Raw genomic sequence first — 26,340 nt, 5'->3', positions numbered from 1 at the left:
TGTGATCCACCTGCCTCGGCCTCCCAAAGTGCTTGGATTACAGGCTTGAGCCACCGCGCCCTGCCTGAAAGCACATTTTAACCACATAGTAATGGGAGGAGTTCTGATCTTTACAGAGAATGAGAAGAGGAGAGAGGTGAAAGCAGCGATTTTTTTTTTTTTTTTTTTTTTTGAGACGGAGTTTCGCTCTTGTTACCCAGGCTGGAATGCAATGGCGCGATCTCGGCTCACCGCAACCTCCGCCTCCTGGGCTCAGGCAATTCTCCTGCCTCAGCCTCCTGAGTAGCTGGGATTACAGGCTCGTGCCACCATGCCCAGCTAATTTTTTGTATCTTTAGTAGAGACGGGGATTCACCATGTTGACCAGGATGGTCTCGATCTCTCGACCTCGTTATCCATCCGCCTCAGCCTCCCAAAGTGCTGTGATTACAGGCTTGAGCCACCGCGCCCGGCTGAAAACAGGGATTTAATTGTAGGGAATGTTCTGACAAATCGGGAAAGGGATTTTTTACCACATTATGTCTTCCAGGTGGTGTTTATTATACTTTTTGAAGAGGTCATCATACTTTCTCGGTTACATTTCTTATGGTTGTGGATCATACAAGAAATAAACAAACAAAAAATCAATGCAGCGTTCCCATTATAGAAATGTTAGGCTGGGCGCGGTGGCTCAAGCCTGTAATCTCAGCACTTTGGGAGGCCGAGGCGGGTGGATCACGAGGTCAAGAGATCGAGACCATCCTCGTCAACATGGTGAAACCCCGTCTCTATTAAAAATACAAAAAATTAGCTGGGCATGGTGGCGCGTGCCTGTAATCCCAGCTACTCCGGAGGCTGAGGCAGGAGAATTGCCTGAGCCCAGGAGGCGGAGGTTGTGGTGAGCTGAGATTGCGCCATTGCACTCCAGCCTGGGTAACAAGAGCGAAACTCTGCCTCAAAAAAAAAAAAAAAAAAAAAAAAAGAAATGTTAGAAACTTTTACACACCAGCCGGGCAAGGTGGCTCAAGCCTGTAATCCCAGCACTTTGGGAGGCCGAGGCGGGTGGATCACGAGGTCAAGAGATGAAGACCATCCTGGTCAACACGGTGAAACCCCGTCTCTACTAAAAATACAAAAAATTAGCTGGGCATGGTGGCACGTGCCTGGAATCCCAGCTACTCAGGAGGCTGAGGCAGGAAAATTGCCTGAACCCAGGAGGCAGAGGTTGCGGTGAGCCGAGATCACGCCATTTCACTCCAGCCTGGGTAACGAGCGAAACTCCGTCTCAAAAAAAAAAAAAAAAAAAAAAACTAACTCAATGTTAAGTCAACTCAAACTCAAGTTGATACTGAATTGACTCTAATGTCAATTAATGCTTGATGGGTTGCTATACTCACTGCATTTGGAACAATTATCTCAGGAATGAATTTTCCGATGTTTTGCAAGAGTTACCCCAGACTGAAGACTTTGCCACACTTACATTTGTAGGATTTCTGTCCACTATGGATTCTCTGATGTCTAACGAAGTGTGATTGTGAAAGAAAGGCTTTGCCACAATTATCACACTAGTGAGGTTTTCCTCCTCTATGAATTCTCCTATGTTTTGCGTAAGATGAAGCTTGACTGCCTGGGCGCAGTGGCTCACAGCTGTAATCCCAGCACTTTGGGAGGCCGATGTGGGTGGATCACGAGGTCAAGAGATCGAGACCATCCTGGTTAACATAGTGAAATCCCATCTCTACTAAAAATACAAAAAATTAGCTGGGCATGGTGATGCATACCCGTAATCCCAGCTACTCAGGAGGCCGACGCAGGAGAATTGCCTGAACCCAGGAGGCGGAGGTTGCAGTGAGCCAAGATTGCACCATTGCACTCCAGCCTGGGTAACAAGAGCGAAACTCCATCTCAAAAAAAAAAAAAAAAGGCCAGGCGCGGTGGCTCAAGCCCGTAATCCCAGCACCTTGGGAGGCCGAGGCGGGTGGATCACGAGGTCGAGAGATCAAGACCATCCTGGTCAACATGGTGAAACCTCGTCTCTACTAAAAATACAAAAAACTAGCTGGGCATGGTGGCACGTGCCTGTAATCCCAGCTACTCAGGAGGCTGAGGCAGGAGAATTGCCTGAACCCAGGAGGTGGAGGTTGCGGTGAGCCGAGATCGCGCCATTGCACTCCAGCCTGGGTAACAAGAGCGAAACTCCGTCTCAAAAAAAAAAAAAAAAAAAAGATGATGCTTGACTGAAGACCTTGACACAATCATTACATTTATACGGTTTCTATCCAGTATAAGTTCACTGATGAATGACAAGGTATGAAAGATTGAAAAATTTGCTACACGAATTACACTTGTAAGATCTGTCTTCATTATGGATTTTCCAATGATTTGCAATGGTTGTAGCATTACTGAAGACTTGGTGACAATCATTACATTAGAAAAGTTTCCCTATACCATGGATTGCTTGATGATGAATAAGTGCTGACTGTCCACTAAAGGTTTGGCCACACTCATGACACTTGTAAGGTTTTTCTCCAGTGTGGATTCTAGTATGTCTTGCCAGATGTGAAGCACACCCAAAAGCCTTGTCACAAAAGTTACATTTCTATGGTTGCTCTACAGTATGACTTCTCCTGTGTACTTCAAGGTATGATTTGCGAGTGTAAACTTTGTCACATTCTTCACATCTGTAAGGTTTCTCTCCAGTATGACGTCTATGATGACGTGTAAGGTGTGATTTTTGATTAAAAACCTTGCCACATTCATTACATTTGTAAGGTTTCTCTCCAGTGTGAATTTTCTTATGAAATAGAAGGCCTGAACTTTGATGGAATGTCTTGCCACACTCATTACATTTGTAAGGTTTCTCTCCAGTATGAAGTCTACGATGGCATACAAGATACGACATGTGACAGAAGCTCTTGCCACATTCATTACACTTGTAAGGTTTCTCACCAGTGTGACATCTACGATGGCGTTCGATGTATCTCTTCTGATTAAAGACCTTGCCACACACATCACATTCATATTGTTTCTCTCCTAAATGGATTATCTGATGTTTCCTTAAGAGCGAGCTACAATTAAAGGCTTTGCCACTCTCATTACATTGCAAAGATTTTTCTCTCACGTGTACCTCCTCTCTTTCTGTCAGTAATGAATGAAGCAAATTATTCCTACAGTAATTAGAAATATGGGTTTTGGGCCTACAAAAAATTCTTGGGGAAGTTGAAATTAAGGAAACGTCATTTATCGACTTCTCTAGTTGATTATCAATGTTCCCCTCATTATGAAATACGTGCAGGTTAGACAGATGTGAATGAAAGCTTAATCCAACCTGATCTTCAACAGGCTTGGTTCCAGAATGCCTGTCATCATATTGGTCTTTACTACCAGTCAACTTTTTGATTTTTGTCATGGGTACTTCAGGACTGTTTCTTTCATCCTTTTGCCTCTGAAACTCAAAGTCATGAATGTTTTTCTCAGTTTTCTGGAAGCAAAAATCTCCAGTGTGATGACTTTCATGTCTTTGCAATGTCCCTGTGTGGAACACTTCTGTATGGCCTTCCTCCGTCGATGAGAACTCCTTCATCATGCATTTGGAAGAGATATCTACAAAACATAAACAACAACAGGTTTCCAATTCAGTACAGATGGTAAATAATACTGAAATATGTAAATACGACACAAAAAAAACAATACTTATTGTAAACTTCCACGACATGATCTTCAAAGTTTAGGAACACAGCAGAAGTAAGATTCTTTAATAAATAAAGGATGATTATATGTACTTGAAACCATTTCTATGGAAGACTATTTTCAATATCATGACAAAACACTGACAGGACACCAATATGTGTAAGCCTAAAGAGTATATTTCCACTATGACTATAATGTGTTTAACAGCTTACAAACAATCACTGTCATATTCCAGGAAGAGAAAAACATATTTCTTCATATTTAAAGCATATTTACTGTATACAGATAAATGCTAATGGACCACACAATAAACAACATTGGTAAATCATTCACGAGATCATGTAAGCATAACCAAAATCAATGTAAATTTTGTATTGTCAAATAATCATAGCACTGAGAAGATGAGAAAACATCACAAAAATCAGTCAGGTGTGGTGGCCCACACCTGTACTTTCAGCTACTTGGGAGGTTGAGGCAAGAGAATTGCTTGACGCCAAGAGGCAGAGCTTGCAGTGAGCTTGAATAACTGTCACAAAATTACCTATATCCATGCAGAAGAGGTGCTTTGTAACATTTTTGTCAAAATTTTTTAAATTTTATTTTACGTAGATGGTGCCTCGCACCGTCACCCAGACTGAATGCAATGGCATGATCTTGGCTCACTGTAACATCCGCATCCCAGATTCAAAAGATTCTCCTGCCTCAGCCTCCTGAGGATCTCGAATTACAGGCACGTGACACAACACCCAGCTAATGTTTTGTATTTTTGGTAGAAAATAGAATGTGTACCGGGAAAATTCATAAACTGAGATCAGAGAAAACACTGCATAAAACTGAACGCGCAATAAAAACATAAAAATCATAATGCAGGCTCCCTGGTCTGAATGCTCGTATTGGCCGAAAGCCATGTTGAGAGTTCTTATTCTCCAATAGGATGTTCCTACGGATGGGACCTTTGAGAGAATTTGGGTGTTGACTACTAGGGAACAGGACTAGCGCTTTTATAAAAAAACTCGTTAAATCAATAAAGAGCAGAGAAACAAGTGGGAGCAAAGAAAGAGGTCCATTCAGAGATCCCCAGATTTAAACTTTTCTTTCCTCACAGAATTCTCCCACTTGCAGAGTTTCCCCACACACTATTTAAAGGTGTGGGTTCCACTGTGCCGCTCTGAGCTACAACTGTGTTAACACCTGTAATACATTCCCACTCAGCTGGATATTTTCACTTGACTCTCCACAGTCCAGGGCTCTTTCCCTGGCTCCAACATGAATAAACAGGTCAGAAAGAGGCTCCTGCTTATAAAAAGAAAGAAATATGATGTGCTGCAGCTTTTCTGGAGTCCCAGCCCTATGTTTCAGCAGGAAAGAAGACATTACAGATGGATCGAGGAAAATATTTCACAAATTCCTCCACTGACTGCCTCCTTCTGAATACATAAAGAGGACTGTAGTATGTGGAAATCGAGCTTCCTTCAAAGCACTACAGAATCGAAAAAACATATAAGTAGCAAACAGGAAACTAGATACCTGTCTTTTAAATTTTTTTTTCTTTTTTTTTTTTTTGAGACGGAGTTTCGCTCGTTACCCAGGCTGGAGTGCAATGGTGCAATCTCGGCTCACCAAAACCTCCGCCTCCTGGGTTCAGGCAATTCTCCTGCCTCAGCCTCCTGAGTAGCTGGGATTACAGGCATGCGCCACCATGCCCAGCTAATTTTTTGTATTTTTTAGTAGAGACGGGGTTTCACCATGTTGACCAGGATGGTCTTGATCTCTTGACCTCGTGATCCACCCGCCTCGGCCTCCCAAAGTGCTGGGATTACAGGCTTGAGCCACCGCACCCGGCCTAAAATTTTTTTAGAGAAGAGTTTTGTTCTTGTTTCTTAGTCTAAAGTGCAATGATGCTATCTTGACTCACTGCAACCTTCGCTTCCTGGCTTCAAGCAATTCTCCTGCCTCAGCCTCCTGAGTAGCTGGGATTAAAGGCATGAGCGACCACCCCTAGCTACTTTTGTATTTTTTTTTTTTTTTTTTTTTTAGACGGAGTTTTTGCTCTTGTTACCCAGGCTGGAGTGCAATGGCGTGATCTCGGCTCACCACAACCTCCGCCTCCTGGGTTCAGGCAATTCTCCTGCCTCAGCCTCCTGAGTAGCTGGGATTACAGGCACGCGCCACCACGCCCAGCTAATTTTTTGTATTTTCAGTAGAGACGGGGTTTCACCATGTTGACCAGGATGGTCTCGATCTCTTGACCTCGTGATCCACCCGCCTCGGCCTTCCAAAGTGCTGGGATTACAGGCTTGAGCCGCGGCACCCGGCCTACTTTTATATTTTTAGCAGAGACGGAGTGGTCAGGCCGGTGTCGAATTCCAGACCACAGGTGATCTGCCTGCCTTGGCCTGTCAAAGTGCTGGGATACAGGGATGCAACACTGCACCTGGCCAGAACTAACTTGGTATCTTTAAACTCTGCCATAAGGTTTTGTTTTTGTTTTTAGAGGCAGAATCTCACTCTGTCACCCGGAGGGGAGTGCAGTGGCACATTCCTGGCTCACTGCAACCTTCATCTCTCGGGTTCAAGTGATTCTCCATGCTCTCACTTTCTAGTAGCTGAAACTACAGGTGTGCCCACGCCCAGCTAATTTTTGTATTTTTAGTAGACATGGGGATTTGCCATGTTGGCCAGGCGGGTGGTCTCAGATCCTGACCTGATGTGATCCACACCCCTCAGCCTCCCAAAGGGCTGGGATTGAGGTGTCCATGTGTGAGTCACCATGCGTGGCCTGCCATAGGGTTTTATGTCTACTTTAGTTCTGGAACGTACACTGAGATATCCTAAAGAACACATGATTTCTAAACAAAAAAGACTGGCTGGGTGTGGTGGCTCACGCCTCTAATCCTAGCACTTTGGGAAGCTGAAGCAGGAGGATCACAAGGTCAGGAGTTCAAGACCAGCCTGAGCAATATGGTGAAACCCCGTCTCTACTAAAAATAAAAAAAATTAGCCAGGTGTGGGGAACATTCCCATGTGAGACCCCCAAAAGGCGTGAGTCTCACTATACGGTGAGTTTGATCCCAAACACAGTTTCCTATTGGAGGCAGTCGAGCTATCCGGAAAGAGGATCTGAAAGATGAATGATCAGTTTCTAACATCAACCACAATATCGTTTGGGCCTAAAACTATGTGTTGCTGCTAGACCGAGTGACCCCCTGCTGGCAACCGAGTGACCCCCTGCCGGCAACCAATTCCTGCTTTTAACTTTTTTATGACTCTTTAAGAATAAGCCTTCAATCTTTTTCTTTACTTACCTGACTGCCTTGTACCCTAGATAATGGTTTAACTGTCAATATTTGCAAAGCAAATGCCACCATAAGGGATGGCTTTGATTTCTGACTCAGAGACTCCTGAATGGGGAAGTTGAGTTAAGTTGAGTCAGGAGGAGACAAAGGAGAATCTGATAAAAGATATTCTGATGAGCAAAACCAGAAAACCTTTTCACATCTCAGTTCTAAAACAAGATCAAACCAGAGATACCTGCAGCCAGGAGGAATAATGTTTGGATGTAAACAAGCTTTGTGATTACAGGAAATTCTGTTACTTTTTTTTTTTTTTTTTTTTTTGAGACAGAGTTTCACTCTTGTTACCCAGGCTGGAGTGCAATGGCGGGATCTTGGCTCACCGCAACCTCCACCTCCTGGGTTCAGGCTATTCTCCTGCCTCAGCCTCCTGAGTAGCTGGGATTACAGGCACGCGCCACCATGCCCAGCTAATTTTTTTTGTATTTTTAGTAGAGACGGGGTTTCACCATGTTGACCAGGATGGTCTAGGAAATTCTGTTACTTTTTACAACCACTGATTGCATATCTGACTTCTCTATTGTATAGGCCATGTGAGGCATACATTTGCATTTCCTCTTGCTATGAGGTAAACCAGAGCCAAGAAAGTGTATTTATTCCTGGCCTTTGAAAAATAAAATTTGCGGCCCGGTGCGGTGGCTCAAGCCTGTAATCCCAGCACTTTGGGAGGCCGAGGCGGGTGGATTACGAGGTAAAGAGATCGAGACCATCCTGGTCAACATGGTGAAACCCCGTCTCTACTAAAAATACAAAAAATTAGCTGGGCATGGTGGCGCGTGCCTGTAATCCCAGCTACTCAGGAGGCTGAGGCAGGAGAATTGCCTGAACCCAGGAGGCGGAGGTTGCGGCGAGCCGAGATTGCACCATTGCACTCCAGCCTGGGTAACAAGAGTGAAACTCCGTCTCAAAAAAAAAAAAAAGAAAAAGAAACTTTGCTGTTTAGGCACAGCCTATCAGTCCTCCAGACGCCTCGCTTTCTCTCTCTCTGTCTTTATTATTTTTCCAGGCACACTCCCTCTTCCAGGTATTGGGACCCTCTTGCAGGTCGAGAGACCCCAGGCAGACGTGCCTACCCGTCCCGGACGGTCCCCGACAGCCAGGCATCGTGGCAGGCACATGTAGTCACAGCTACTTGGGAGGCTGGGGAAAAAAAATCACTTGAACCCTGGAGGCGGATGTTGTGGTGGGCCGAGATCATGCCACTGCACTTCTGCCTGGGCAACAGAACGAGACTCCGTCTCAAAAAAATAAAAGGAAAAGAAAAGGGCGGGGACAGTTAAATTCCAGATGCTGCGTCATGAAGCTTTTTATTTCAAAATCAATACGGCTTCCATTTTAGTCAAGCAAGGATGCAGCTCCCAAGAGGCAACAAGAGAAAATACAAAGATACGCAAGGGCACATCCCCGCTTCCGGGGGAAGTTGGACTCACCCAGGGAGAGCAGATTCCTGTAGTTCTCCAGCATCACGTCCCTGTGTAAAGTCTTCTGAGCAGGGTCCAGGCATTTCCACTCCTCCTGAGAGAATTCTATAGCCACGTCCCTGAATGTCAATAGACCCTGAAAGGAAACCACATTTTTTTTTTTTTTTTTTTTTGAGACAGAGTTTCACTCTTGTTGCCCAGGCTGGAGTGCAATGGTGCGATCTCGGCTCAGCACCACCTCCGCCTCACGCACCACCATGCCCAGCTAATTTTTTGTATTTTTAGTAGAGACGGGCTTTCACCATGTTGACCAGGATGGTCTCGATCTCTTGACCTCGTGATCCACCCACCTCAGCCTCCCAAAGTGCTGGGATTACAGGTGTGAGCCAACGCGCCCAGCCCTATGAAACCACGTTTTTTTGTTTTTTTTTTTTTGAGACGGAGTTTCGCTCTTGTTACCCATGCTGGAGTGCAATGGCGCAATCTCGGCTCACCGCAACCTCCGCCTCCTGGGTTCAGGCAATTCTCCTGCCTCAGCCTCCTGAGTAGCTGGGATTATAGGCACGCGCCACCATGCCCAGCTAATTTTTTTTTGTATTTTTAGTAGAGACGGGGTTTCACCATGTTGACCAGGTTGGTCTCGATCTCTCGACCTTGTGATCCACCTGCCTCGGCCTCCCAAAGTGCTGGGATTACAGGCTTGAGCCACCGCGCCCGGCCTTAAACCACATTTTAACCACATAGTAATGGGAGGAGTTCTGATCTTTACAGAGAATGAGAAGAGGAGAGAGGTGAAAGCAGGGATTTAATTATAGGGAATGTTCTGTCAAATCGAGAAAGGGATTTTTTACCACATTATGTCTTCCAGGTTGTGTTTATTATACTTTTTGAAGAGGTCATCATACTTTCTCGGTTACATTTCTTATGGTTGTGGATCATACAAGAAATAAAGAAACAAAAAATCAATGCAGCGTTCCCATTATAGAAATGTTAGGCTGGGCGCGGTGGCTCAAGCCTGTAATCTCAGCACTTTGGGAGGCCGAAGCCAGTGGATCACGAGGTCAAGAGATCAAGACCGTCCTGGTCAACATGGTGAAAGCCCGTCTCTTCTAAAAATACAAAAAATTGGCCGGGCGCGGTGGCTCAAGCCTGTAATCCCAGCACTTTGGGAGGCCGAGGCGGGTGGATCACAAGGTCGAGAGATCGAGACCAACCTGGTCAACATGGTGAAACCCCGTCTCTACTAAAAATACAAAAAATTAGCTGGGCATGGTGGCGCGTGCCTATAATCCCAGCTACTCAGGAGGCTGAGGCAGGAGAATTGCCTGAACCCAGGAGGCGGAGGTTGCGGTGAGCCGAGATCGTGCCATTGCACTCCAGCCTGGGTAACAAGAGCGAAACTCCGTCTCAAAAAAAAAAAAAAAAAAAAAAATACAAAAAATTAGCTGGGCATGGTGGCGCGTGCCTATAATCCCAGCTACTCCGGAGGCTGAGGCAGGAGAATTGCCTGAGCCCAGGAGGTGGAGGTTGTGGTGATCTGAGATTGCGCCATTGCACTCTAGCCTGGGTAACAAGAGCGAAACTCCGTCTCAAAAAAAAAAGGCCGGGCGCGTTGGCTCAAGCCTGTAATCCCAGCACTTTGGGAGGCCGAGGCGGGTGGATCACGAGGTCGAGAGATCGAGACCATCCTGGTCAACATGGTGAAACCCCGTCTCGACTAAAGGTGCAAAAAATTAGCTGGGCATGGTGGCGTGTGCCTGTAATCCCAGCTACTTAGGAGGCTGAGGAAGGAGAATTGCCTGAGCCCAGGAGGCGGAGGTTGCGGTGAGCCGAGATCGCGCCATTGCACTCCAGCCTGGGTAACAAGAGCGAAACTCCATCTCAAAAAAAAAATAATAATAAAATAAAACAGAAATGTTAGAAACTTTTACACACCAGCCGGGCACGGTGGCTCAAGCCTGTAATCCCAGCACTTGGGGAGGCCGAGGCGGGTGGATAACGAGGTCGAGAGATCGAGACCATCCTGGTCAACATGGTGAAACCCCGTCTCTACTAAAAATACAAAAAATTAGCTGGGCATCGTGGTGCGTGCCTGTAATCCCAGCTACTCAGGAGGCTGAGGCAGGAGAATTGCCTGAACCCAGGAGGAGGAGGTTGCGGTGAGCCGAGATCGGGCCATTGCACTCCAGCCTGGGTAACAAGAGCGAAACTCCGTCTCAAAAAAAAAAAAAAAAAAGAAACTTTTACACACCAAGTGATATTCAGTATTTAGATGAGACAGAATATGAGTGATGCCTTCAGAGGCAACAATGTTTACAGCGAAAGATCAGAAACTAAAATTCTGCCAAGTGCGGTGACACATGCATGTAATCCCAGCTATTCAGGAGGCCGAGGCATGGCAACTGCCCTGGGACATAGCGGTTGCAGTGACCCAAGACTGCACAATTCCAATTCAGCCTGGACAACACAGTCTTCATCTCAAAATAAAAATAAAGATAGAATTAGCCAGGCATGGCCGGGCGCAGTGGCTCAAGCCTGTAATCCCAGCACTTTGGGAGGCCGAGGCGGTGGATCACAAGGTCAAGAGATCAAGACCATCCTGGTCAACACGGTGAAACCCCGTCTCTACTAAAAATACAAAAAATCAGCTGGGCATGGTGGTGTGTGCCTGTAATCTCAGCTACTCAGGAGGCTGAGGCAGGAGAATTGCCTGAACCCAGGAGGCGGAGGTTGCGGTGAGCCGAGATCGCGCCATTGCACTCCAGCCTGGATAACAAGAGTGAAACTCCGTCTCAAAAAAAAAAAAAAAAAATTAGCAGGGCATCGTGGTACACGCTTATAATCCCAGCTACTCAGGAGGCTGAGGCAGGAGAATCTCTTGAACCCAAGAGGCAGAAATTGCAGTGAGCTGAGATCGCGCCACTGCACTCCAGCCTTGGAGACAGAGCGAGACTCTGTCTCAAAAAAAAAAAAAATAATAATAATAATAATAATAGGTGGAATGAGAATATGGCTCTGAGTCTCACGCTTGCAGCCCTTCCCTCCCTGGCCATTAACGCGCGCACCAGACCCGAAGCCACCATGCCTACGTGCTCCAAGTGTGGACAAGGAGGTGTACTTCGCTGAGAGGGTGACCTCTCTGGTCAAGTACTGGCATCGGCTCTGCCTGAAATGCGAGAAATGTGGGAAGACGCTGACCTCCGGGAAACGTGCAGAGCACTAGAGCAAACCCTACTACAACCACCGCTGCTACATGGCCATGTTTGGGCCTAAAGGCTTGGGGCAGGGTGAAGCCGAGAGCCACACTTCCAAGTAAACAGGGTGGTGGAGGCCCCATCCTTGGCTGCTTACTGGGCCACTCACTGGCCAGCAAATGCCAGGCCTCGTCCCCAGATGACCAGGGCTCCATTGTAACCCTTAATGCCCTCAATAAACCCAAACAGGTGAGGAGGAAAAAAAAGGCTCAATTTTTTATAATAAAAATGAAATACTGCTACCATGTTTGAAAACAAATATAACCAATTTTACGGAAAACACGTTTCAAAACCTCTCCACCATAACACCACAGTCTCCATCAGCTTTTTGTGCTAAGAATGGTTTAATGAGGCTGGGCATGGTGGCTCACACCTGTAATCCCAGCACTTTGGGAGGCGGAGGCGGGTGGATTACGAGGTCAGGAGTTCAAGACCATCCTGGCTAAGATGGTGAAACCTCATCTCAAAAAAAAAAAAGGTTTAATGAATCTCCTGCTATTATTATTATTATTATTATTTTTTTTTTTTTTTTGAGACGGAGTTTCACTCTTGTTACGCAGGCTGGAGTGCAATGGCCCAATCTTGGCTCACCACAACCTCCGCCTCCTGGGTTCTGGTAATTCTCCTGCCTCAGCCTCCTGAGTAGCTGGGATTACAGGCACGCGCCACCGTGCCCAGCTAATTTTTTGTACTTTTAGTAGAGACGGGGTTTCACCATGTTGACCGGGATGGTCTCGATCTCTTGACCTCGTGATCCACCCGCCTTGGCCTCCCAAAGTGCTGGGATTACAGGCTTGAGCCACCGCGCCCGGCCTCTCCTGCTATTATTTAGGTTGGTTTCACATACTTAAACTAATGGAATAAAACGCCTTACATCATTCATGTCTGTGTATGAGCGCTCCACTCTAATTAGTAAGATTTCTGGAATGATAAACACAGTAACTCACTCTATTACCTAAACATGTAGCATAAAATCAGGCAGAAAAGACTTCTCCTTATTGGTTTCCTTTCCTAGAATTTACCACGTCCTTTGTGCACATTAATATGTGACTTCCATGGGCAGCTGCTCCACTCCTGGTCTACAGAGAACTGACGGTGCATCCCGATGTGGCACCTGAACAATCCCTGCTGCCCAACAGCCCTGACACCACAGGGCCACACCCCGTCTCCATCTACGTCTGGGGTCAGCCCTTCCCAGGACCATGCCCAGTGCAGCCTCTTCCCAAGCTCATGTCACTGGATCACGGGGGGTGTAATATAGCGAGATGAGGGACTGAGGGAAGGCATGGGTGAGTGCCAGCAAACGTGTCAGGCAGGACGCTTCAGACTCAGAGAAGATTCCCAACTGCAAGCAGGAAGGAGACAGAACAATCCACCGAGAAGATCATCTCACCTGAGGATGAGCCATCCCTGACTCCTCTGCTTTCCTCTTCCTCTTCCGGGTTTCTTCTTCATGTATCCAGAGTCTTTAGAAGTCAATCCTGAGGCCGAGCGCGGTGGCTCACGCTTGTAATACCGGCACTTTCGGAGTCCAAGGTGGGAGGATCACGAGGTCAAGAGATCCAGACCATGGTGAAACCTTGTCTCTAAAAAAATAAAAATAAAAAAGTCAATCCTGAATGTTATAAATATGTTTGTGGCTCAGAATCAACACACCCCCGCCCTGTAACACAACGACACATATTAAGGAGACCTCACCCTGAGGAAATATGGTCTCCTCGTCTGCCCAGTACACCAGGGATGATAAACTCCTACAAGAAAACTAAGTGAATTTTTGAATCCTTTCTTTAGAACCTACTCCCCTCCTGCAGAAGCCCAACACACACACGGCATCAATGGGAAGCTGGGCTGGAATGAGCTCCCCTTCAGGGCACAGACCCAGCCCTCACCAAAGCCCGGGCAGAGGCTTGGTGCAGTAGCTCACGCCTGTCATCCCAGCACTGTGGGTGGCCAAGGCGGGTGGATCGCTTGAGCTCAGGAGTTGGAGACCAGCCTGGGCACCATAATAAAACCCTGTCTCCACCAACAACACAAAAACGTAGCCAGGTGTGGTGCACGTCTGTGTCTGTGGTTCTTTTTCTTTTTCTTTTTTTTCTTCAATTCTATGTTCAACAGCCAAAAGCCTGGACATCTCACATTTTAGTCCTGCCTTCCAGTAACAGCTACTTAGAAGGCTGAGGTAGGAGGATCACCTGAGCCCATGAGGCAGAGATTGCAGTGAGCCAAGATTGCACCACTGCACTCCACCCTGGGTGACAGAGTGAGACAAGAAAGCAAAGAAAGCAAGAAAGAAAGGAGGCTGAGATGGGCGGATCACGAGATAAGGAATTGGAGACCAGTCTGGTCAACATAGTGAAACCCTGTCTCTACTACAAATACAAAAATTGGGACAGGCACGATGACTCACGCCTGTAATCCCAGCACTTTGGGAGGCCGAGGCGGGTGGATCACGAGGTCAAGAGATCGAGACCAACCTGGTCAACATGGTGAAATCCCGTCTCTATTAAAAATACAAAAAATTAGCTGGCCATGGTGGCGCATGCCTGTAATCCCAGCTACTCAGAAGGCTGAGGCAGGAGAATTGCTCGAACCCAGGAGACGGAGGTTGCGGTGAGCTGAGATCGCGCCATTGCACTCCAGCCTGGGTATCAAGAGCGAAACTCCATCTCAAAAAAAAAAAAAAAAAAAAAAAAGGCCAGGTGAGGTGGCTCATGTCTGTAATCCTAGCACTTTGGGAGGCTGACATGGGTGGATTGCCTGAGATCAGGAGTTCGCCAAGGCAGGAGGATCTGTTGGACCAAAGATTTTGAGACCAGCCTAAAAACATAGTGAAACCCCATTTCTACAAAAAAAAAAAAAAAAAAAAAAAAAAAAAAATTAGTCAGATTTGACGGCTCATGCCTGTGATTCCAGCTACTCAGGAAGCTGAGGTATGAGGATCAGTTAAACCCAGGAGGTCAAGGCTTCAGTTAGAGATCATGCCACTGCACTCCACCCTGGGTGACAAAGGCAGACCCTGTCTCAGGACATTAATTAATTAATTAAAATTGTTACGTAATAACAGAAAGTAATTTTTTTCCCACTTCACTACCCCACTTCCTACCCAACTCTGGGAAAAGAGAAGAGAGTGACGCACAACCGAGTAAGTCACTGCCTCTGGCTGAAGAGGGATTCCACGTGGAAGCTAACCTCTGACGCCAAGATTCATAGACTGCACATGTCTTAGAGATAGGAATTTAAAAATTCTCAATCTCATCTGTATAATTTTTTTTTTTTTTGTGACAGAGTTTCGCTCTTGTTACCCAGGCTGGAGTGCAATGGCGCGATCTCGGCTCACCGCAACCTCCGCCTCCTGGGTTCAGGCAATTCTCCTGCCTCAGCCTCCTGAGTAGCTGGGATTACAGGCACGCACCACCGTGCCCAGCTAATTTTTTGTATTTTTAGTAGAGACGGGGTTTCACCTTGTTGACCAGGATGGTCTCGATCTCTTGACCTCGTGATCCACCCGCCTCAGCCTCCCAAAGTGCTGGGATTACAGGCTTGAGCCACCGCGCCCGGCCTCATCTGTATAATTTAAATAAGTTTTAAGTTATTAGATTATATACACAGGAGTCAACTAATCACATCCAATGAATTCACACACTGAACCCAATGCACCCTGCCCTTTTTGTCTTTTGAGACAGGGTCTTGCTCTGTTGACCACGCTGGAGTGCAGTGGAATGATCTCCGCTCACTGCAGCCTGGACTTCCTGGGCTCAAGTGACCCTCCTGCCTCTGTCTCCAGAGTAGCTGGGAGTACAGCTGTGCACTATCACTCCTGGTGAATTTTTCTTTTTTGGCAGAGATAAATGTCTCACTATGTTGCCCAGGCTGGTCTCAAGCTCCTGGACTCAAGTAAACCCCTTGCCTCAGTCTTCCTGTAGTGCGGGGATTACAGGCAGGAGCCACCGCACCCAGCCCCTCTTTCTTCATTACTGTGCTTCCCTCCCTAATTCTGCACATCTTTCTCCTTCTCCCCTTTTCTCTCTAGCTCTTTTCTTCTTTTTCCCTGGGATTCTGCTCCTCGTTTTGTACTCCTCTTCTTTCCTGCTGTTTATTCCCTTTGTCCCTATATTCCTTCTCTTTCCTTCTCTTCCACCTCTTCTGCTCCATTTTCATTTATTTAACCTCTCATTGCTTCTTCTCCCCAATCTTGTGATCCCCCTCAATCTCCATGTATTCCAACCTCCTCTCCCATCTCTGAGCCTTCTCTGCTCCCTCTGTTAAATTCTCTCTTCCCTGTTATACAACCTTTCCCAATCTGGCACCCCAGACCCCCAGGTGTTCTCCCTGCTGTGGTTCTCTCTCTGTTCCCTGTTAAAACTGGTGCTCTGAATGAAGAGAGCCTCTAAACAGGCTTTGTGTGAGCAACCTGGCTGTTTATTCACCCAGGTGTGGGCAGGCCGTGTGAAAAGAGTCATCAGAGGGTGGTGGGATAGGACTTGCTTTGATAGGTTTGGGGTAAGTAGTGGAAAGTTACAGAAGTTACAGATTAGGGTGTTTTTGTGCAAGCTGGGAGAGGGGTCTTAGGTCTGCAGTCAGGAGGTTGATCAAGGTCAGTTACGAAGTCCAATTGCCTTATCAACTGGGGTGGGAATAAAGAAAAACACAGAATGTCTCAAAGGTAAGTAGGCACCACAGGGGTTGATCATTTCTTCCCCTTTTCATGGCCTTCCAGTTACTACAGATTTTCCAAAAACTCCTCTGGAGTGTCCATACAGGTCACAGAGGTTAACACGGCATCCAGGGCACCGTCAGTCAGTCTAAAAGACCTTATATTCTCCTTGCCACCAGCACCCTCTGCTCTGTCCGCCCGGGCTCCAAACCCCTCCTCGTCTCCCTCACTCTCCTAAGCCTCCCTCTTTGCTGCCCCGTCCCTACCTTGCTGTCCTTCATCTCTCTGTACATCTAGCTTTTCTCTACATTTCTCCGTTGCTTTTTAAATTTAAAAAAAAAAAAAATTTTTTTTAAAGACGGGGTTTCACCATGTTGGTTGGGCTGGTCTTGAACTCCCGACCTCAGGTGATCCGCCCGTCTTGGCCTCCAAAGTGCTTGGATTACAGGCGTGAGCCACCACGACCGGCCTCCAGTTGCTTTTTTGCTCCTGCCATCTGTATTTTTTTAACTTTTGCTGTCTCTTGACAAATCCCTCACTTAGCCTCTACTTTGCCATCTCTTATGGATCTTTGTCATTCTTTTCTCCGTCTCAGGTTTTCTACTGCTCTTTCTCTGTCTCCTGATCCCTTTGGCCCACACAGTCACAGGAGGGTTTGGAGTAGGACGCCTGCATCCCAGAGGAGCACACTTTCCAGGAGCTGGAGCTGGGCAGGAAAGAACATCCCCTGCCACAGGACAGGCCCTGGGCACCTCCCCGATTTGGGCTCAGGGGACTCGAGGACCGCAGAGGGGAGACCTAGGGATCAGCAGGGTCCAGCACCGGGAGGGAGGTGGGGGCAACAGCGCCTTAATACAGGGGTGAGGTTTGGAGGATCCCAGGACCAGGCAGAGTACATGGCCTCCCCGGGACTGGTGCCGAAGAAGTCGAGGGTGGGGTGCACTCAGGGTGCAAGAGTGAAGATTTCGCGCCGGGCACGTGGCTCAAGCCTGTAATCCCAGCACTTTGGGAGGCCGAGGCGGATGGATCACAAGGTCGAGAGATCGAGACCGTCCTGGTCAACATGGTGAAACCCCGTCTCGACTAAAAATACAAAAAATTAGCTGGGCATGGTGGCACGTGCCTGTAATCCCAGCGACTCAGGAGGCTGAGGCAGGAGAATTGCTTGAACCCAGGAGGCGGAGGTTGCGGTGAGCCGAGATCGCGCCATTGCACTCCAGCCTGGGTAACAAGAGCGAAACTCCGTCTCAAAAAAAAAAAAAGAGTGAAGACTTCATTTTTTTTTTTTTTTTTTAAGATGGGGTTTCACCATGTTGGTCAGGCTGGTCTTGAACTCCCGACCTCAGGTGATCCGCCTACCATGGCCTCCAACGTGCTTGGATTACAGGCGTGAGCCACCGCGCCCGGCCGAGTGAAAACTTTAAAAAGCGAGGGGCGGGAGGGCTCAGAAAAAGACTTAGAGCAGGAAAACTACGCGATAGGAAGTGTATGCATTGCTCGACAGCAGAAAGACTGGGGACGGGACCAGCATCAAGGAGACTTCAAACCCAAAAGGAAGGGACTCACGGACTCTCACGGGGACGTCTCAATTTGCTCTGGCTGAAGAAAGACGGGCGAAAATTTCCAGGTCTATGGGGACCCCACGTCCCAGGTACAGAAGCGTCGGGGACCTGGGACGCGCAGACTTACCACAAGGCAGAGCGAAACTCACGCGCTGAGCTGGGACCTTCCCGCGGAGCGACAGGCTTCTCGGCTTGCGCGAATATGTTCGCAGGACCGAGGCCACGCTTGGGCGGGGCCTGGGGGAGGTGGGGGCGGGGCCTGGGGAGGTGAGGGCGGGGCCTGGGGGAGGTGAGGGCGGGGCGTAAGGCGGAGAGACTTTGCCCTTCAGAACCCGAGGAGAGGAGGGCGCGGCGGGGCAGGCTGGGACCCGTGGGTCTCTCAGCCTGGCTCCCAGCACCTCTATTTTTCGGGTTTTGGAGGCGAGACGGGCCAGGAAGCCTCAGGCATGATTCAAAAGTCTTGAAATTTGGCCGGGAGTGGTAGCTCACGCCTATAATCCAAGCACTTTGGAGGCCAAAGCGGGCGGATCACTTGAGGTTGGGAGTTCCAGACCAGCCTGACCAATGTGGTGAAACACCGTCTTTAAAAAAAAAAAAAAGGGCCGGGCGCGGTGGCTCAAGCCTGTAATCCCAGCACTTTGGGAGGCCGAGGCGGGTGGATCACAAGGTCAAGAGATTGAGACCATCTTGGTCAACACGGTGAAACCCCATCTCTACTAAAAATACAAAAAAAAATAGCTGGGCATGGTGGTGCGTGCCTGTAATCCCAGCTACTCAGGAGGCTGAGGCAGGAGAATTGCCTGAACCCAGGAGGCGGAGGTTGCGGTGAGCCGAGATCGCGCCATTGCACTCCAGCCTGGGTAACGAGAGCGAAACTCCGTCTCAAAAAAAAAAAAAAAAAAAAAAAAAAAGTCCTGAAATTTTTGGAACAAGGATACAAACTAGAATGTGAAATGCAAAGCCCTGCCTGGATGGGACGAAGGATTTCATGCTGACGGCCCATAGAACGGAATAGAAATCCTCTCCCTTTCTATTCTCCATTCATTCAGGAGGGAGAGTCCACCCTGTGCTCAGCTTCAGAGACTTCCCTTCGCCTGGGGTGCGGATCGGAGTGCTCAGGCCAGGGAGGAGTGAGGTCACCACCTGCTTCTTAAACACTGCAGGAATGAGGGCGTAGGCGCGGAAGCCTGAGTGTGGCAGCTACTCAGGAATCAGCGACAGGAGGATCGCCGAGCCTGGGAGTCCAGGTTAGCCTTGGCGACTAAGTAACACCCCCTCAAACAGAGCTCCCTTTCTCGTCCTCTTTCTTTAGAAATCTTTTTTTTTTTTTTTTTTTTTTTTTTTTGAGACGGAGTTTCGCTCTTGTTACCCAGGCTGGAGTGCAATGGCGCGATCTCGGCTCACCGCAACCTCCGCCTCCTGGGTTCAGGCAATTCTGTTGCCTCAGCCTCCTGAGTAGCGGGGATTACAGGCACGCGCCGCCATGCCCAGCTACTTTTTTGTATTTTTAGTAGAGACGGAGTTCGGGACCATTCTGGTTAACATGGAGAAATCTTTTTTAAATAAAAATGTTGATGGCATGACATAGAAATTCAACATTATAAGATAAAAAAAAACAAAAAAAAAGGAGAAAAGAAATTCAACATTATTCTTTTCTATGTGGATATCCAGTTAGTTATCCCAGCACATTTGTGGAAGAGATCTATTACTTCCTTTTTTTTTTTTCTTTGAGACGGAGTTTCGCTCTTATTACCCAGGCTGGAGTGCAATGGCGCGATCTCGGCTCACCGCAACCTCTGCCTCCCGGGTTCAGGCAATTCTCCTGCCTCAGCCTCCTGAGTAGCTGGGATTACAGGCACGCGCCACCATGCCCAGCTAATTTTTTGTATTTTTAGTAGAGACGGGGTTTCACCATGTTGACCAGGATGGTCTCGATCTCTTGACCTCGTGATCCACCTGTCTCGGCCTCCCAAAGTGCTGGGATTACAGGCTTGAGCCACCGTGCCCGGCCCTCTTTTTATTTTTATTTACTTTTCTTTCTTTCTCTTTTTTTGGGGGGGACAATGTATTTCTCTGTCACCCAGGCCGAAATGTAGTGGCAGCAACACTGGTCACTGCACCCTAATTCTCTGGGGCTCAAGCAATCTTCCTGCCACATTTCCCAACTACCTGGGGCCATAGGACCTCACCACTACGCTGGGCTAATTTTTAAATATCTTGTAGAGTCAGGGTCCCTTTATGATACTCAGGCTGGGCCTGAACTCCTGGACTCCTGGACTCAAGCAATCCTCCAACCTTGGGCTTCCAAAGCGCTGGGATTACAGGAGGCACCACACCCATCCAATTGTAATCTCTTTTAGGTGTTTTCTTTGTTGTTTTTTCCTGAGTGTTCTATCAGGTGTGAATAACAAAGGATGTAAAATAGGCAGTCTTCCAACCTTGGGATTTATTTTCATATAGAGACTAAATGTGAGATATTACTAAGGATATATTACGGTCAGGTTATTTTGTTTTATGTGGGCCCTGAAGAAAATATAACTAAATTATAAAATTGGCTGGGCACGATGGCTCACACATGTAACCCCAGCACTTTAAAAGGTCGACAGGGGAGGATCACGGTGAGGTCAGGAGTTCAAGACAAGCCTGGACAACATGGTGAAACCCCATCTCTACTAAAAACACAAATTTAGCCGGACGAGGTGTTGTGTGCCTGTAATCTTAACTACTCAGGAGTCTGCCACAGGAGAATCACTTAAACCTAAGGGGCAGAAGCTGCAGTGAGCCGAGATCACACCACTGCACTCCAGCCTGGGCAACAATAGCACCACTTCATCTCAAAAAACAGTGATAAACAGAATATTATAAAAAGGAGTATAGAAAGTTACATGTATTTAAAAACTTTAGGCTTTTAAAAGCTGTTTTCTCAAGTAATGAAAAAAAGCCAATAAAAATGTATAAATTATTATTAATTTTTTTTTGGAGACAGAATTGAGATCACGCAACTACACTTTAGCCTAAATGACAGAGTGAGACTCAGAAAACAAAAATAAAAACAAAAAATTACTAGGCCAGGCGTGGTGTCTCATGCCTGTAATCCCTTTGGGAGGCCGAGGTGGGCAGATCACCTGGGGTTAGGAATTCGAGACCAGCTTGGACAACCTGGTGGAACCCCATCGCTACTGAAAATACAAAAAATTAGCCAGTCCTGGTTGTCCGTGCCTGTAGTCCCAGCTACTCAGGAGGCTGTGGCAGGAGAATCACTTGAACCCGGAAGGCAGAGGTTGCAGTGAGCTGAGATTGTGCCACTGCCCAGAAGCCTAACAAAGCGAGACTCTGTCTCAAAAAAAAAAAAAAAAATTACTAATGTCAACTGAAGTTGGAAAGCGCCACATGCTGGCACATACACAGAGACATGACCCTCTGATATGGACCCAGACCAAATCCACAGGTTAGAAAGCCCGAGAAACATGAACTCTCAGGCCTTAAGCCTCTCTAAAGATCTCCTGTCCCCTGTGACGTTGGGGCTATGGCTCCGATGTGTGGTGACTTAGGAACCAGTCCCTACACTTGGTGAGCTTCAGCACAAGCCCTGAGCCATGAAACCCTGAAATTACCCACACTTGGCCCGGAACATGGGGCTTCTGAGAAGCACCGAGGCTGTCGGCCCATCAGTGAGTTGGGAACAGTGTGTGCAGTGGCTCCTCAGTTGCTCCATGGCAGCCGGGCCAGGCAGCCCCACCACCACTAACCCTACGCAGCTTCACAGCCGACCTGGCCCAGTCTGTCTCCAACCCTCTGCCTCGGTCATGTTTCACCATGCTGACAAGGCTGGTCTCGAACTCCTAACGGTAGGTGATCCGCTCACCTCAGTCTCCCAAAGTGCTGGGATTACAGGCGTGAGCCACCACGCATGGCCTTGATGTCCCTATTAAAAAAATACTATTGGCTGGGCATAGTGGCTCGCGCCTGTAATCCAAGCACTTTGGAGGCCAGGGCGGGCAGATCACCTGAGGTCAGGAGTTCAAGACCAGCCTGACCACCATGGTAAAACCCTGTCTTTAATTAAAAGAAAAAATTATGTTTTTAAAAAAAAGAAAAAAATATATACTATCGTTGCAAAACTCAAGAGACTGGAGAGAACACTGAGGTCGCAGGAGTTTATGTTAGGTGTACACAGCGGTCCTGCTCGGATTCACCTCCAAAATGGCTGAGCACCTGAGGGAGGAGGCAGGCTCCTTTCAAACTTACAAGGCTGTGAGAAGCACAAAGCAAAAAGCAGTTCTTTCAGAAACAGACAAAGGCAGTTAATCAAATGACACGTCTTGGGACATGCCATATATATATCTATGTTTTGTTGTTGTTGTTTAAACAGAGTCTTGCTCTGTCACCCAGGCTGAAGTGCAGTGGTGCAATCTCAGCTCACTTCAACCTGTCTCTCGAACTCAAAGTGATCCTCCTGCCTCAGCCACAACCACGCCCAGCTTATATGTGCATTTTTAGTAGAGACAGGGTTTCACCATGTTGGTCAGGATGGTCTCAATCTCTTGCCCTCATGATCCACCCGCCTTGGCCTCCCCAAATGCTGGGATTACAGGCGTGAGCCACTGTACCCGGCCTGACATGTCCTATATTTTAAAAGACATATGTGCTCCTTCCTTTATCTGTGTGGTGCCCTTGCAGCTGTTGCCTAAGAAAAACAGGAACTTACAAAACTCCCTAAGGAATGTGGAGGATAGATTAGGTGAACATTCTGCAGAAAGGAACAGAGGCAGTTAATATTTGTCTTTAACTTGTGCCGTGGGGTGGGGGGAACTTTCACAAGCAGTTAGCAAAAGTTATTTTCAATTATTTTAATCCCATATTATATTGTTTTATTAATTTTCCAGTCTTTTTCCCTCTTCACTATAAACCAGGGGTGATGGTTCACGCCTGTAATCCCAGCACTTTGGGAGGTCAGGCTGGGTAGATCACCTGAGGTCCCCATTGAATCTCTTGGAATCCCTATTCAGCCAGGGGGCAGTGACTTACTCAGTTCTGAGTCACTCTTTCTTCTTTTTCTAGGGGGCGGGTGAAACTGGGGCAGTGGGCCAAGTGAGGTGGCTCACGTCTGTAATCCCAGCACTTTGAGAGGCTGAGGTGGGCAGATCACCTGAGGTCAGGAGATGGGAGACCAGCCTGACCAACATGGTGAAACCCTGTCTCTACTAAGAATACAAAACAAGCCGGGCGCGGTGGCTCAAGCCTGTAATCCCAGCACTTTGGGAGGCCGAGGCGGGTGGATCACAAGATCAAGAGATCGAGACCATCTTGGTCAACATGGTGAAACCCCGTCTCTACTAAAAATACAAAAAATTAGCTGGGCATGGTGGTGTGTGCCTGTAATCCCAGCTACTCAGGAGGCTGAGGCAGGAGAATTGCCTGAGCCCAGGAGGCGGAGGTTGCAGTGAGCCGAGATCGCGCCATTGCACTCCAGCCTGGGTAACAAGAGCGAAACTCCTCCTCAAAAAAAAAAAAAAAAAAAAAAAAAGAATACAAAACAAGCCGGACTCAGTGGCACATGCCTGTAATCCCACCTACTGGGGAGGATGAGGCAGGAGAGTCGTTTGAACTGGGAATGCGGAGGTTTTGGAAAGCCAAGATTGAGCCATTGCACTCCAGCCTGCACAACGAGCTAAATTCCATCTCAAAAAAAGGAAATTACCATGTAGGGCAGGCGCAGTGGTGCGTCCCTATAATCCCAGTACTTTTTTTTTTTTTTTTTTGAGACGGAGTTTCGCTCTTGTTACCCAGGCTGGAGTGCAATGGCGCGATCTCGGCTCACCGCAACCTCCGCCTCCTGGGTTCAGGCAATTCTCCTGCCTCAGCCTCCTGAGTAGCTGGGATTACAGGCACGTGCCACCATGCCCAGCTAATGTTTTGTATCTTTAGTAGAGACGGGGTTTCACCGTGTTGACCAGGATGGTCTCGATCTCTTGACCTCGTGATCCACCCGCCTCGGCCTCCCAAAGTGCTGGGATTACAGGCTTGAGCCACCGCGCCCGGCTCTAATCCCAGTACTTTGAAAGGCCAAGGCAGGAGAATCCTTTGAGAGCAGGATTTTGAGACTAGCCTGGGACACATAGTGAAACCCCATTTCTAAAAAACAAAAACAAAAACAAAAAACCCCCACAAAAACTAGCTGCGCTTAGTGGCTCATGCCTGAGGTTTCAGCTACTTGAGAGGCTGAGGTATGAGGACTGCTTGAGCCCAGGGGGTCAAGGCTACATTTAGAGGAGATCCGGGCCGGGCGCGGTGGCTCACGCCTGTAATCCCAGCACTTTGGGAGGCTCCCGGCACGAGGCGGGAGGGCCGGTCAGGAGGCGTTTTCAGCTGGAAAATTCGCCGAGAGGAGGTGCCTGCACAGCCTTAGTTCAGAAAGACCGGGACGCGACAAGCCTCCGCGCGACTTCAAGTTCCCAGGGAAGCGACCCACAGACCCTCACCCAGACGTCTCAACTTACTGTGTTGAGAAAAGGCAGGGCCAGCCTCAGGGTGAACTCAAACTCAAAAGGAAGCGACCCACGGACTCTCACCCGGACGTCGCAAATGCTCTGGGTCGAGAAAAAGGGGCCAACATTCCCGAGTCTGTGGGGGCCCCACGTCCCCGGTATAGCAGCACCAGAGGCCGCGGAAGCGCAGACAAAACTGACAGAGCAAAACTCACGCGCCGCGGCGCCGCCGTCGGTGCGCACCGTCCACTTCCGGGCCTGTGCCAAACGGCGCAGGAGGGAAGCCAGGCCTGGAGCGAACCCCCGACGAGGTGGGCGGGGCCTGAGTGAGGGCGGGAAGGGAGGCAGAGGGGTGGGCGGGGCGTGAGTGAGGGCGGGAGAGGACGCAGAGGGGTGGGCGGGGCCTGAGTGAGGGCGGGAAAGCACGCAGAGAGATGGGCGGGGCCTCAGTGAGGGCGGGAGAGGACGCAGGGAGGTGGGCGGGACCTGAATAAGGGCGGGAGAGGACGCAGAGGGGTGGGCGGGGCCTGAGTGAGGGCGGGAAAGGACGCAGAGGGGTGGGCGGGCTCATTGCGGAAAGGGCCGGAAGGAAACTGCCAGAGACCTGGGGAGGGGCCTGAGGCGTGAGAGTTCCGCGGGGGCGGGGCCTCAGATTCCCTCTATCCGGCTCTCCGGGTCTGCGTGTTCCGGGTTTTACAGGCAAAATCCACGAGGGGGCGATGGAGCAACTCAGCAGTCCGAGAAATAACACCTTGCTGAGACGTTAACCTGGGGAGGTCATTGGATCCAGGAACGTTCCTTGCTATTGAACTTAATTTTAGCAATTTAATTCCAAAGCCTCGAAGTTGTTTGGGGCAGGAATGCAAACCAGAAAGCGAAATGCAAAGCCCTGCCTGAGCGAAACTTAGAATTTCAGGCTGACAGCCCACTGAACAGAATAGAAATTCTCTTTAAATATGAATGACCATGGCCTGAGACACAGGAGGTCCTGAGAATATGTGCCCAGGGTGATGGGAACAACTTGCTCTGAGACATTTTAGGGATGCATTAGACATCAATCAAATACGTTGAAGAAATACATTGCTTTGCTTCAAAAAGGCGGGACAGCCCGGCGCGATGGCTCAAGCCTGTAATCCCGGCACTTTGGGAGGCCGAGGCGGGTGGATCACGAGGTCAAGAGATCGAGACCATCCTGGTCAACACGGTGAAACCCCGTCTCTACTAAAAATACGAAAAATTAGCTGGGCATGGTGGCGCGTGCCTGTAATCCCAGCTACTCAGGAGGCTGAGGCAGGAGTATTGCCTGAACCCAGGAGGCGGAGGTTGCGGTGAGCCGAGATCGCGCCATTGCACTCCAGCCTGGGTAACAAGAGCGAAACTCCGTCTCAAACAAACAAACAAACAAACAAAACAAAAAAGCGGGAGAACTCAAAGCGGGGGTTCCCGGGCTGTAGATAAATGGAAAGATTTTCTGATTGACAATTGGTTGAATTTGTCTAATACCAGGCCAGGCGCGGTGGCTCCTGCCTGTCATCCCAGCACTTTGGGAGGCCGAGGCGGGTGGATCACCTGAGGTCGGGAGTTAGAGACCAGTCTGACCAACATGGGGAGGAAACCCCGTCTCCCAAAAAAAAAGAAAACAAAAAAAGAATTTGCCTGAATACTTGGGATCAATAGAGAAAATGTTCAGGTTCAGATAAGATTGCGCAGACCAAGGTTCTTTTAAAGTCTTCTACCGAAGCAGGAAACGCCAGAAAACAAAGCTCTCAAACACTAAACAGGGAAGGAAGGGGTGATTCATTCGGCCGGGACAGCCCAGCCCCCAACAAAGAAAATCTTTGCCCTTTTTTGGGCTTACAGCTCTAGAAATTACATGGTAAAGTTCTAGATCCATAACGTAGGCGGGCTGGGGTGGTATCGTGTTTAAGTAAAAACAATG

At 48.3% G+C, this 26,340-nt stretch overlaps 2 protein-coding genes across 2 annotated transcripts in view; both read right to left on the bottom strand.

The window, feature by feature from the left end:
- Nucleotides 1–2,505, bottom strand: part of LOC120362706 (uncharacterized) — a 30,888-nt gene extending 28,383 nt beyond the window's left edge. Inside the window, 1 exon segment of the mRNA XM_074385534.1 lies at nucleotides 2,428–2,505. Coding sequence (XP_074241635.1) covers nucleotides 2,428–2,487 — 60 coding nt within the window. The 5' untranslated portion in view covers nucleotides 2,488–2,505.
- On the bottom strand, nucleotides 545–24,688 carry LOC120362773 (zinc finger protein 468-like). Its single transcript, XM_074385579.1, has 4 exons — nucleotides 24,414–24,688; nucleotides 13,091–13,283; nucleotides 8,453–8,579; nucleotides 545–3,582 (listed from the first exon to the last, which is right to left on the bottom strand). The coding sequence occupies exons 2-4, from the start codon at nucleotides 13,103–13,105 to the stop codon at nucleotides 2,579–2,581; spliced, it is 1,146 nt and encodes a 381-aa protein (XP_074241680.1). The 5' UTR covers nucleotides 13,106–13,283; nucleotides 24,414–24,688; the 3' UTR covers nucleotides 545–2,578.
- Between the last annotated feature and the right edge of the window lie 1,652 nt (nucleotides 24,689–26,340).

This window comes from Saimiri boliviensis, chromosome 14 (genome assembly GCF_048565385.1).
Source record: "Saimiri boliviensis isolate mSaiBol1 chromosome 14, mSaiBol1.pri, whole genome shotgun sequence".
Lineage (NCBI taxonomy): Eukaryota > Metazoa > Chordata > Mammalia > Primates > Cebidae > Saimiri > Saimiri boliviensis.
This window is presented reverse-complemented; position numbering and strand designations above follow the sequence as displayed.

Coding starts and splice junctions, on each gene's coding strand:
- LOC120362773 (XM_074385579.1), bottom strand. Junction 3,583..8,452: donor CAGGAATCTGCTCTCCCTGG/GTGAGTCCAACT, acceptor TATGTTTTGTAG/ATATCTCTTCCAAATGCATG.